Here is a 13,597-nt window from a genome sequence, read left to right on the forward strand (position 1 = left end):
TGAGGTACAGATCTGGGGAAGGGTACAACAATTTCTGCTGGACTGAAAGTTCCTAAGAGTACAGTAGCCTCCATAATTCTTAAATGAAAGACGTTGGGAATAACCAGGACTCTTGTTAGGGCTGTCCTTCCCATCAAACTAATCAATTGAGGGAGAAGGGCTTTGGTAAGAGAGGTGACCAGGAACCCAATGGTCACTTTGGCTGAGCTCCAAAGATCCTGTGTGCAGAAGGTCAACCATCACTGCAGCACTCCACCAATCTGAGCTTTAGGGCAGAGTGGCCAGAAAGAAGTCTTTCCTCAGTAAAAGATGCATAAAAGCGCACCTCGAATTTGCAAAAAAAACAAAAACAAAAAAAACCTGAAAGGACTCTCAGACTGTGAAAAACTAGATTCTCTGGTCTGATGAAGCCAAGATTGAACTTTTTGGACTCAATTCTAAGCATCATGTCTGGAGGAAACCAGGCACAGCTTATCATCTACCCAATATCATCCCTACAGTGAAGCATGGCGGTGGCAGCATTGTGCTGTGGGGGAAAGGGGGGGGGGGGGAGGTTTAGAGGCTGGGATAGGGCGACTGGCCAGGGTTGAGGGAAAACTGAATGGAGCAAAGTACAGAGATATTCTTAATGAAAACCTGATTCAGAGTGCTCTGGACCTCAGAATAGGCCAAAGGGTTACGTTCCAATAAGACAATGACCCTAAGCACACAGTCAAGACAATACAGGATTGGCTTAGGGACAACTCTGTGAATGTTCTTGAGTGGCCCAGCCAGAGCCCTGATTTGAGACCAAGCAAATATCTCTGGATAGACTTAAAGATGGCTGTCTGCCGACGGTCTAAATCTAACCTGACAGAGCTTGACAGGATCTGCAGAGAAGAATGGCAGAAAATCTCCAGATCCAGGTGTGCAAACCTTGTGGCATCATACCCAAGAAGACTGGAGGCTGTAATCACTGCCAAAGGTGCTTCAACTAAGTACTTGAGTAAAGGGTTTATATGCTTACTGTATGTCCATGCAACATTTTAGATTTTCCTTTAAATTATCAAAGATTTTGAATATTCTGTTTTCTCTTTGTCATGACGGGGGTACTGGTTATGTTCACTCGACCCTTCCCCCCATTAACCCTAACTTACCCACCCCCTTACATTCCTAAATTCCCACCTTAATTCAATAATGACACAGACACCACATTTTGGATTAATATGGCCACAGCAGCCTTTTATTAACAAACATACAAAAATAACCTTTTCTTTATAACAACATTTTTAACCTGTACCAAATGTTCAGTCACCGAGGGGGAGGTCCCTGAAGCCCCAAAACCACTGAATAACCATATCGGGGCGAGCCAACTTACCTCCAGCCGTTGACCGCTGGCTCTGAGGTACCCCTGCTGTCTCACCCCAACAATTCAGCCACAGCCGCGAAACAATGGGAGTCCAGCCCCCACCGTGGGGCCCTCCCATCCTCATCACCTGATAAACTCACCAACTCCAAGGACCTCCCACCACCACAGATGCACCGGATTGCCCCCTTAAAGGGAACCTGTCACCGGGATTTTGTGTATAGAACTGAGGACATGGGTTGCTAGATGGCCGCTAGCACATCTGCAATACCCAGTCCCCATAGCTCTGTGTGCTTTTATTGTGTAAAAAAAACGATTTGATACATATGCAAATTAACCTGAGATGAGTCCTGTCCCTGTATCAAATTGTTTTTTTACACAATAAAAGCACACAGAGCTATGAGGACTGGGTATTGTGGATGTGCTAGCGGCCATCTAGCAACCCATATCCTCAGCTCTATACACAAAATCCTGCTGACAGGTTCCCTTTAAGCCTGTGCGTCCCTCCACACACGCACAGCAATCTCCATTCCCTCCTGCAACGCTAAGCACCACATGTCTAAACCCAGAGCATTGAGATGTACCCCGTCACTACGCCAAAACCCCCTAACCCCTTTCTCAAGCTCCTTGTGTCGAATTGACAAGGCCCTATTCCTAGACATAAACCTGCTAATGGCCCTATTAACTTTCACTCTGGCCTTGTTGATATCGTCAACTGAACGCGCCCCTCGCCACACCGTTCTCAGAACGATGTCTGACCAGACCGTTACCATTTTTGGAAACATCGCCCATAACCGCAGCAAGTCAAATTTCACGTCCCGTACAAGCTCCCTAAATGGCCGGGCAGCAAAATCATTACCTCCCACATGCAAGACTAATACGTTCGGGGCCCTATCTTGCTTGAGATACCTGTAAAATTCCGGTAAAACCCTGCTCCATATCATGCCCCGCCAACCTATCCATCTCACCACCGCCACTTCCCGAGCAAAACCAAGCTGCTGACCATCTGGCCTGACCGCTGCCCTGAGAGCACCCCAAAAAACATATGAGTGCCCTTGAGCCCAAATCAACGCCGGCTCCGAACCTGAAGCGAGAAAACACAGAAAAATACCAGGAGTAAACCCGCACGCCACCACCATAGATAAATAAACATATCTGAACAACCGTAAAATCACTCCCCCACCTCACAACCACTCTGGCCGGATTCCCACCTCCCTATCCTCCTGATAATGTCGTCCCCCTATTCTAAACAAATGGCCCGAGTACCCCTTCCACCCCATTCCTATTTGACCTAAGCACCGTCTAAACACAGCTGTAAACTGATAACACAAGAGAAACGACCCATCCTGATGAACCAACAATGGAGACAACACCGTTCCCACGTCCGGACAATATGCCCTCATGCAACGCATCGGACACATTAAACAGTCTGGGATCTCAAACAACACTACTCTGCGACCTCTCCCTTCCACATCCGTTTTAGACTGTCTAATAACGAATTCTACCCTGTCCGAAAAAACATCAACATCATCTCTCAATAAGCCTCCTACTCTATGAACAGGACAAACTAACTCCCACAACCGCAACGCCCCAAAAAACGCCAACAAGAAAGCCAAGCCAAATAACCGTGCCTCCCTCAGTGAACTACAGACCCCGTCCAACTGCTTACCTAACTGCAACGGTAATGCGAAAGATACAGGCCGCCGATCATCACCTCCCCCCTTTTCCTGGCGCCAAACCTTCAAAGCCCTCGCTACCAAGAACGACTTTGTTAAATCCATCATCTTTCTTACCCGAAAACCAAATGCTAACCCCGCCATACAACCATTCATTTTCGCGACAGACCAACCCTCATCCCTACAGTGGCCTATAAGCAACAGCAGAGCAATCTCCCAATCTCCCTCCCCAGCCCCTAAGCTACCCGTCCACTCCTCCCACCGATCCCAAGCTTTCGAATACAGCTCCCACGTACCAGGCGCCAGTGAAGACCAGATAAGACCCGTCACTGTAACTCCAGCACTTCCCAAAGACAGGTTGGACACTCCAGCCCCACTTCCGCTGCCCCCGGAGCCAGCTGACGGAAACGGTCCCACTGCGAACGAGAGAGAGCATCAGCAATGCAGTTGTCAACCCCAGGTACATGAACCGCCACCACCCATGCGTTAATTGACAAACACTCCAACACCAACTTCTGCAATAGCCGAACTACCAATGATGAAGAGGCCGACAAACCATTAATCGCCTGAAATACCCCTAGGTTGTCGCAGTGGAACCGGATTTTCTCATTCCTAAAAACCCGCCCCCACAACATCACGCCAAATTTTTAAACCAACCCCTCAGAAATCAACTGTCCGGCCACCTCCCTGCACACCATTCCTCCGCACAATAAATCCCAAAACCACAACAACCTGCCGCATCTGAAAACAGGTCAAAATCAAACTAATTCACCATCTCGTCCATGAACAAGGAACGACCATTATATTTTCCCAGAAATGTACTCCAAACCAACAAGTCCCCCTTTAGCTCCCACCCCAAATGATGGGGCGCCTGAACCCCTGCTGTCGCCCCCGCCAACCATCTGCTGAAAATCCTGCCCATGGGCATAATTCGACACGCAAAATTAAGCTTTCCCAGAAGCGACTGAAGCTCCCGCAACTGAATTTTTTGCAACCGCCCTGCCCGTGCCACTTCCTTTTTCAAGTCCACTAACTTATCCAGAGGAAGCCTACATTCCATGCGCTCAGAATCAATTTCTATCTCGAGAAAGCTCAATTTAGTCGTAGGGCCCACCGTCTTCTCCCTAGTTAAAGGAACCTCAAACAACCCGAACAACCCCTCTAACGTATGCAACAAAACCGAACAAACCCTCAACCCTCAAAAAAATCGTCCAGGTAGTGGATAACAGAATCACACCCAGACGAATCCCTAACCGCCCATTCCAAAAAAGAACTTAACATCTCAAAATATGCGCAAGACAATGAACAGCCGATCCACAAAAAAGAAACATTCCAACAACAGCCCAATAGGTGCAAACTATCAGGATGTACCGGCAAAAGCCTAAACCCCCGCCTCGATATCGGTCTTTACCATTAGCGCTCCCCGACCGAACCGCCTCACCCATGCCACTGCCGCGTCAAACGAGGTATAGACAACCGAGCATAAGGCCGGGTCAATGCCATCGTTAACCGACGTTCCCTTAGGGAAGGACAGGTGGTAAATCAACCAGAATTTATTGACCTCCTTTTTTGGGACCACCCCTAACGGGGAGACACGCAAATCCAACAAGGGTGGACCCCGCAAAAGGGCCAGCCATCCTACCTAGTCTAACCTCCTTTTCCAACTTTTGCATAACTACCGCCGGGTGCTCAATTGCCGAACGCAAATTTTTTGTAACTAATCTAGCGCCAGACGGAACAAACGGGATCCGAAAACCCAACGCAAATCCCTCCCCTAGCATCTCTGCGGCCTTCCTGTCAGGATACCTATCGAGATACGGCTCCATCTTTTCCAGACGAACCGGCGTCTCCAGACCCCTCTCCGCCCTTTTGCATGCCTCTCCTAAAACACTGTGCCACCCCGTGCAAGTCCCCGCAGTTGGAGCACTCATGCTTAAACTTGCACTTGGCCCCAAACTTACATCCACCCTCAGTCCTTTTGTGAAAGCTTCCGCAAAACCCGACTGCCCTCCGCCCCCGGCCTCCCCCCGAAAGGACTGCCCTGATCTAACCCGTGCCATCACTTTTAACCACAAGGCAATATCCTTGTGATCCCATCTGATACCCGGACGCACTACCTTCCACTGCCTGAATTGTTCATCATATCGCAGCCACGCTAAACCCCCATATACCCTATACGCTTCCCCAATAGCATCCAGGTAACAAAAAAGAGAGGAGCAACATTCCGGCTCTTTTTCCCCTATTACGCTCGCCAGTATCGCAAACGTCTGTAACCAGTTTGCAAACGACCTTGGTATAAGCCCATGCCTGCGCTTTTCCTCCTTCTTGCTCCTGTCCTTCTGAACTTTATCTAAGTAAAATTTCTCAAAAGGGAGCAAGGAAAAAATATCTACGTACTCCCCTTTCCATATTTTGTCCCTCACCTCCTGCTTAAGATGCGCCCCCAGGGGACCCTCAAAACATACATATACCTCCCCCTTCGCCCTGTCATTCAACCGCGTAGCATCTTCCTGCCCTGAGCACCCCGTCTGCATCTGAACCGACACCGTGCTGGCCCGCACACCCGACACCGCCGGCCCAGCGCCCCCAACGACACCAGAGCCCCCCCCAACACCCCACGCCGGCCACGGGGACGCCCCCCCATGCCCCATCCTGCTAACAAACCGGCTAACCCCCCCCAAACAACTGCCCCAAACCTTTACTCAGTTCTGTCTGGGGCCCCCCTCCCCCCGCAGCTAAGCTAGCGCCCCACTGCACTAAAGGTCCCCACTGCTGCTCACCTGGCTGCATGGGTGCTGTGACCCCACCAGCCGCAGATAATGCTTCCCGACCGGTTCTCTGTGCAGATCCTCCTGGTGTCCCCTGACTAGGCTGGAGGCAGGGACGTCGGCCGGCACGTCTTCTCCTGCATCTTCAGGGGAGGCGGAGACAACCCCCTCTTGCATCCCAGTGATCCTGGACAAGAGCCTGCTGCCTCCTGCCACGCGGCCCGCAGCAGCTCCACTATCTTCTCCTACTCCTGTGTGCCGAGGGGCCACAGCCACTTCTCCCATGACTGGGCCCGCCGAACCTGCTCCCGACTCCCTGAGCTGCGTCACTGGCTGGGCAGACCTGGCACGGCATGCGTGACTGCTCCGCCTACTAACCGGATTCCTCCCACGCCTGGGCGTGCAGAGAGGAACAGGGCCCGCTGCATGCAGGCGTGGAGGGTCCCTGTTGGGGCTCCGTCTCTGGCGCTGAGCCCGAGCTATACGAGCTAAGGCGCACCGGCGGGATAGACCGCCGTGGCTGGGACGCCGTGGGCGGAGGCAAGACAGGCACCTCCGCCGTCCCTCTCAGCAGCTCCTGCACCCGCTCCTGGAGCCATCCCTCGCCACGCTCCGCTGATGCCGCCCATAACTCTGCCAGCAAGGCCTTCATCTCCGGTGAGCACATTTGTTTCTCCAGTTGTTTCTCCTCACAAAATGGCCCCTCTTACCGACCACACTCCTCTCATAAACCCCATTACTCCTTCCCGATCCCCTACAAATCCACCAAGGCTATAGCCCTCGGTCCGACTTTACTTTATGGAGTATTGAGCGCAGATTGGTGGGGAAAAACTTGATTTTTTTCAAATATTTTAGCACAAGGCCACAACATAACAAAATGTGAAAAGGCTCCGAAGACTTTCCGAGTGCATTGTAAATATTGGGGACACTTCTGTCAGGGAAAGCAACATGCCTGGTCCTTCTTTTCCCTGACATCTTCCATAAGGGGAGAGTAAGGATCTCAGGTAAGATAGTCAGCTGATCTAGTGTTTTTGCCCCTTTTTGGGGATCTGTCCTGGTGACTACTTTATAATGTTAAAAAAAAGTCCAACTTTCATCCATAAAAATTATCGCCTGAAGATTGTTATTCTTAGGCCTTATTCACATTTGGGATCCATAGTCCTTCCATACTCAATAAACTTTGACCCAGTGGTTCTCCCCATAGACTGTAACAGGAGCGGCAGCGCATATGCTCCACCGTCGCTGCCTTCAAAGTCTTCCCGCTGCAGCTGTGACTGGGAAAGAGGGAGGGGGCAGGGAATAGACTCTCATATCCTAATGATTGATGGGTTCCTAGAAGTCAGACCCTCACCAATCTAACATTAGTCAACTATCTAGTGGATAGGTGAAGACCCTTCAGTCTAGTCTATATTTCTAGATCTAGGGGGTCATTTCTAAAAGAAAAACAAAATTAGGCATATTTCTGGCGCAGATTGCAGCGCAAAGGTCTCCCCGCTCACGCCAGGTCTAAAAAAGTGGGGGTGACATGGAGGTGGGGGAGATTTACCATTTTCTACACCTTGTTTTAAGTGTAGAAAATGGTCTAAATGTAAGACCGCTCTGAAGCTGGCTTACATTTAAAAGCGCCGGTGGATCTGCCGAAGTTATGTAGAGACCGGCGCCTCTTCGACAGATCCACCGCCTGGTATAGGGCTTATTAAGACTAAAATGCCATTCCTAATAAATGTGCCCCTAGATCTATATTTCTGAACCCATATTTTATATCCAATATAAATATCTAAAATCTCCTTTACAATACATGTATATCACATCCTAATTGTATCTGCACTATACAGAAAACACTGATGGTGATAAGAAGGTCGCACAGTACTGATATTGACCTATATGGCATGTCAGTATTTGCTGTGTATAAAGTGTTTTAGCTGTTGTCACATGACTATAGCTCCGCCCCTCCAGCGGGGTCAGTTGGTTGGTGGTGACAGTTGGTGACAGTAGTAGTGGCAGACATGTCCGCACAGTGGGTGCTGGTATTGTGTTTGATGGCGATTGCTGTAAGTATGTTTCATTTCAGATATTTGGACACAAGTTGTTCACAGATGTATCCCGGCCATACGCTGGAGCCGGCCATCTTGAGTGATTGCTTATGAGGAACTGATGACATCACTGAGCCTAGAGGTATAAGGCGTCAGTTATATGGGGCCTACTATAATCTTCTGACTCATTGATACATTCATTAGTATGGATTTATTAGTAGTATTGATTCACACAATAGCATAAATTCACTATTTCAGGGATGGCCAACCTAAGGCCCTCCAGCTGTTGCAAAACTACAACTCCCAGCATGCCCACACTGCCTACAGCTATCAGGGCATGGTGGGAGTTGCTGTTTTACAACAGCTGGAGAGCCGCAGGTTGGCCATCCCTGCACTATTTGAAGACCTGGCGCCACATTGTGAACAGCTATGTAATAATCCGGCCTTGATCATAGAATCCATATATACACGTCAGCACGTGTCAGTTTATCTGTCGCACCTTGTATGTGTTCAGATGCTGCAGAGCTGACTATGATCAATATCAAAATCATTGCTGTTATCTGAAAATCATAAGAAATCCATCTTGGATGGCTGCTGCTCACTGAAGGATTAGGGTCCATTCACACGCCCGCAAAATGGGTCCGCATCTGTTCGGCAATTTTACGGAACAGCTGCGGACCCATTTATTTTTAATGGGGCCAGAATGTGCTGTCCGCATCCTCATTTCCGGATCCACACTTCCGTTCCGCAAAAAAATTTAACATGACCTATTCTTGTCCGCAATTGCAGACAAGAAAAGGCATTTTCTATGAGCGTGCCGGCCATGTGCGGTCCGCAAAATGCGGAACGCACATTGCCGGTGTCCATGTTTTGCGTATCCGCGAAACACATACAGACGTGTGACTGAATCCTTAGATGACATCATGTCTAGAGATGAGCGAATTTGACATTCCACAAAGCGGCGCTGCTGAAAGGAAGCACTCCTCCGGATCTTGCACTATGGATGCTTTATTGTGCAAGTTTACAATGCGTTTCAGAACCGGATCGGTTTCCACGTTTCTTGGAGCGAATCAAAAACTGGATGGCAGTAATACAAAATGACCAAAGGGCCAGACGTCTGGTGCTGAGGCTCCTAGCAGCCTGTCTCTTCTCATGTGAAAGTCTATGGAGAGGGAAGGGGGAGGAGTGAGCAGGAAATTAGTGCCACATGCTCAGCCAGAGAGACTGCTGCAGCTAGACAGTTTCTCTCTCAGCCTAAGTGCTATATTCACATCTATACTGGTCAGCACTTGGTCCTCCATGTGAAAGAGAAAGGGAGTAGATTTTCCTTTTTCTGTGTGCAGTGAACTGCAGTTAGTCACCCTCGATCTAGCATACAGAGAAGAAAACCGCTAAATAGATACAAGTGATATAATGGCCAGAAGTAGTGTTATTCCTCATGTACACACACTGTACTACTTAGTCTGTTGTAAGGTTAGGTATAATTTAATGAAAACATCAGTAAAACAGCATCAGTAAGCCTCATGCACATGGCTGTACCGTGTTGTGCCCTGAATAGACCAGTGCTATCCTTGTCCGTCATACAGATATGTTCTATTTTTTGCCGTATCCGTTTAGCAGATATGGTCCATGTGCCGTCTACATTATTTTTGCAGACCCATCGACTTCCATGGGTCTTTGGTCCACATTTTGCAGAGTTTGGGGTAGATTTATCATTTTGTGTCTGAAATATGGCTTTAAAAAGTTGCAGGTGCAACTTAAAAAAAAAAATGGTTGCATCTCCCACTTTTTCGCTGTCCTCGCCACTTTTCTGGAAGGGGGAATGGCAAAGGTGGGGAAGGGGACGTGGCCAGTTGCCAAGACAAATTTATCTTAATTTACACCAAATTTCTGATGTAAATGAAGCCAAAACTCTACGGCAGCTCTGAGCTGTCGTAGACTTCTGGTTAGGTGCACGGACTGCAGGAGGATGCGCCTCTTTTGGCAGCGCAGGGGCTATCAAGACTGGCGCACAAAGTGCCAATCTTGATAAATTTACCTAATATCCATTTTGCAGAATGGACATACAGATACGGAAAGACCATGGTTGATCTTTGTGCTATCGGCATCCGTTCTTCAAAGATACAAGAACATGTCCTATACTTGGCCTCAAAATGTGGACCACAGACCCACTGAAGTCAATAGGTCTGCAATAAATATGGATGCTATATGAATTTTGCGGATCTGCAATTTGCGTACCACAGAATACATACGGTCGTGTACATGAGATAGCTGGGTGCTGAATTGTAGAGTAGAAATATGATATTCTGGCAATGTTGCTGATCCTAAGTTATTCTCAGTTGGTGAAGAATCAGGAGGTAGCAGCCCAGCAGATTTTCACAGATATGGAAGGAAAGGGAAGTGATTCTCAATTTTGGGTAGATTACCTACAAGAGGACATCAAATACTACCAAACCCCTTCTCCAGCAGGTAAGTACCAGACATAATCATCAGGCATGGCTGTATTGTTTTAACTGCTGAATTCCTATTTGTACCACAGCGTTGTCATCAAAATCCCATTTGCTGTAAAATATGACTTTATGTTACATATATTTTGTATCAGAATGGCATTTAGGCCAAATAATGTATTCATTGCCAAAAATGGCAGTCTGCAGAACACAATGGTATTGTCATTTTGAGTCATAAAATATGTCATTATGTGTTACAAACTGATTTGAAACTTCGTCATCATAATATTGTTTCCTGCTCTATTCGCCAATATTTTATCACAAAGTACAGTTTTGAGGAATTTTTGTAATACACAGCAGCACCAGCGCTGGGTTTTCCGGACTACACATAGATCATGGATAGATCATCAGTATCAGATCGGTGGGGTTTGACACCCAGCACCCCCATGATCAGCTGTGTTGGACTGCTGCAGCACCGTCTACGCTAAAAGCAGACAGCGCCGTACACTGTGTAGTGGCCATGCCCAGGTACTGCAGCTCCCCTGAATGGGAGCCAAGTTTCAGTAAGTCATCACCAAAACTTACCCGTGTATAGTGCTTTCTGCTTCGTACCCTGTTAAATTCCCATGCGGCAGCAGCCCAAAACTACTGATCGGATAGGAGAGATGATCAATATCTGTAGTATGGAAATCCCCCTTAAAAGGATTTCCCGGGGATTTTAATAATGATGACCTATCCTCAAGAGAGGTCACCAATATCAGATCAGCAGAGGTCCGACACCTGGCACCCCCGCCGATCAGCTGTTTGAAGGAAAGGCCATGCTCCGTGTGAGCGCAGCCTTCCCTTCATTGTTTACCTGCTCGCAGTCTCAACCCCAGCATCAAGCAGGAGTAATTACAAGCCGTCCCTTTCACTTCTATGGACGGCTCTGTAGTATACACTTGAATAGGAAGGAGCTGTCCCACAGAACTGAATCGGACGTCTTGTAATGGACCCCTTCTCACTGCTGCGATGTCGACGGCGAACAGGTAAACAATGAGGGGAAGGCTGCGCTCGTACAGAGCATGGCCTTCTCTTCAACCAGCTGATAGGTGGGGGGCGCCGGGTGTCGGACCTCTGCCGATCTGATATTGATGACCTATCCTGAGGATAGGTCATCAATATTAAAACTCCTGGAAAACCCCTTTAAGAAATGTTTGGATGTACATGGGTGAATCCTTGAAACTTATAGTAGGCTTTATAGAGTTATGTACTTATGCACAAATGGGTTGTCGTCATGTTTTAAACTGACTCTGTCAGCAGTTTTGACCATGTTAGGCCTTATTCGCTCAGTCAGTGTTTGGTCAGTGATTTCCATCAGTGATTTCCATCAGTGATTTTGAGCCACAACCAAGTGCGGGTCCAAAACACAGAACAGGTGCAGATCTTTCCCTTCTACCCTATGTCTGTGTAGGATCCACTCCTGGTTTTGGCTCACAATCACTGATGGAAATCACTGACCAAACACTGACGTGTGAATGAGGCCTTAAATTGCTAACAGCACTAGATATGGGCTGGGGAGAGCAGTAGAAACAGCTACAATAGTGGACCTTTTATTATCAGAGTAGTGGGAATATGTGCTTTAAGACTTCATTCACACGTCCGTGGTGCAATACACCCGGCCGGCACCCCCCATAGAACTGCCTATTCTAGTCCGCAATTGCAGACAAGAATAGGACATGTTCTATTTTTTTGTGGAGCCGCGGGCCCGGAAGTTCAGGGCCGCGCTCCGGAAATGCGGATGCAGAGAGCACATAGTGTGCTCTCCGCATCCATTCCTGCCCCATTGAGAATAAATGGGTCCGCACCCGTTCCTGTTTATTGTGGAACAGATGCAGACCCATTTGTGGAAGTGTGAATGGACCCTTATTCTGCCAGATTATGCTCCAGCAAGTGTCCATTTAGGCATCAATACCAGATTGGCTGGGGTCTGACTCCTGGCACCCCCACTGATCAAATGTTTAAAGGGCTTCTGTCACCCCATTAAACCTTTTTTTTTTTTTTCTTTACTAATAATCCCTACACTGCGATCTCATCATACATAAGCTAATTAATGATTTTCGTTCAGTAGAATTTGTTAAAAATCGATTTTTGAAATATGTAAATTACCTTGCTACCAGCAAGTAGGGCGGCTACTTGCTGGTAGCAGCCGCGTCCTCCGATGGTAATGACGCCCCCTCTGCTTGTTGATTGACAGATCCCGTCCGCTGGCCCTTTCTCTGCTGGCCCTGCCTGTTTTGATTCAATATCTGGCGCCTGCGCCGCGGCCGTACCTCTCTTCAATCTGCGCAGGCGCACTGAGAGGCGGCAACTCGCTTGGCCGCTCCATCCTCAATGCGCCTGCGCCGGGTGTAGATGTGACGTCATCGGCGCAGGCGCATTGAGGATGGAGCGGCCGAGCGAGTTGCCGCCTCTCAGTGCGCCTGCGCAGATTGAAGAGAGGTACGGCCGCGGCGCAGGCGCCAGATATTGAATCAAAACAGGCAGGGCCAGCAGAGAAAGGGCCAGCGGACGGGATCTGTCAATCAACAAGCAGAGGGGGCGTCATTACCATCGGAGGACGCGGCTGCTACCAGCAAGTAGCCGCCCTACTTGCTGGTAGCAAGGTAATTTACATATTTCAAAAATCGATTTTTAACAAATTCTACTGAACGAAAATCATTAATTAGCTTATGTATGATGAGATCGCAGTGTAGGGATTATTAGTAAAGAAAAAAAAAAAACGGTTTAATGGGGTGACAGAAGCCCTTTAAAGGGGCTGTCACATTGCGGCCTCTTCACCATATACTGTGCAGAGTGCCCTCCAATGTATAGTGGTAGCACTTGGTATTGCAGCTCCATCCCATCTACCTAAGTCCAATCAACTCTCCCTGTGTCCAGCAGCTTTTGTCCCCAATGTAAGTGGTTAAAGCACTAATGTCACGGCATGACTTGTATTGTATGTACTCCTAGGTCAGTGATGGTGAACCTTTTACAGACCGAGTGCCCAAATTGCATCCCAAAACCCACTTATTTATCGCAAAAAGTGCCAACACAGCAATTTACCCTGAATATTACAGTCCAATATAGTATATCTTCCATGTACTTTATCATTTAGCTATAATACCCTGCCTATATACAATGCGCTGCCTGCGCTGTTCATAGTGCGCCCTGCGCTGATGACTGGCAGGAAAAGTCTAAGGCATATCGGTACACCATAGACTTTTTCCAGGGTGCGTGTGTCCACAGAGAGGGCTCTGAGTGCCGCCTCTGGCACCCGCGCCATAAGTTCACCACCACTGCCCTAGGT

General features: G+C 48.3%; 1 protein-coding gene across 1 annotated transcript in view; it reads right to left on the reverse strand.

Annotated features, from left to right (window-relative positions):
• Positions 1-6,074, reverse strand: part of LOC122925669 (disintegrin and metalloproteinase domain-containing protein 9-like) — an 87,423-nt gene extending 81,349 nt beyond the window's left edge. Inside the window, exon 1 of the mRNA XM_044277016.1 lies at positions 5,802-6,074. Within this exon, the coding sequence (XP_044132951.1) occupies positions 5,802-6,074 (273 nt within the window). The remainder of the gene's footprint in view (positions 1-5,801) is intronic.
• Between the last annotated feature and the right edge of the window lie 7,523 nt (positions 6,075-13,597).

Source organism: Bufo gargarizans, chromosome 2 (assembly GCF_014858855.1).
Source record: "Bufo gargarizans isolate SCDJY-AF-19 chromosome 2, ASM1485885v1, whole genome shotgun sequence".
NCBI lineage: Eukaryota > Metazoa > Chordata > Amphibia > Anura > Bufonidae > Bufo > Bufo gargarizans.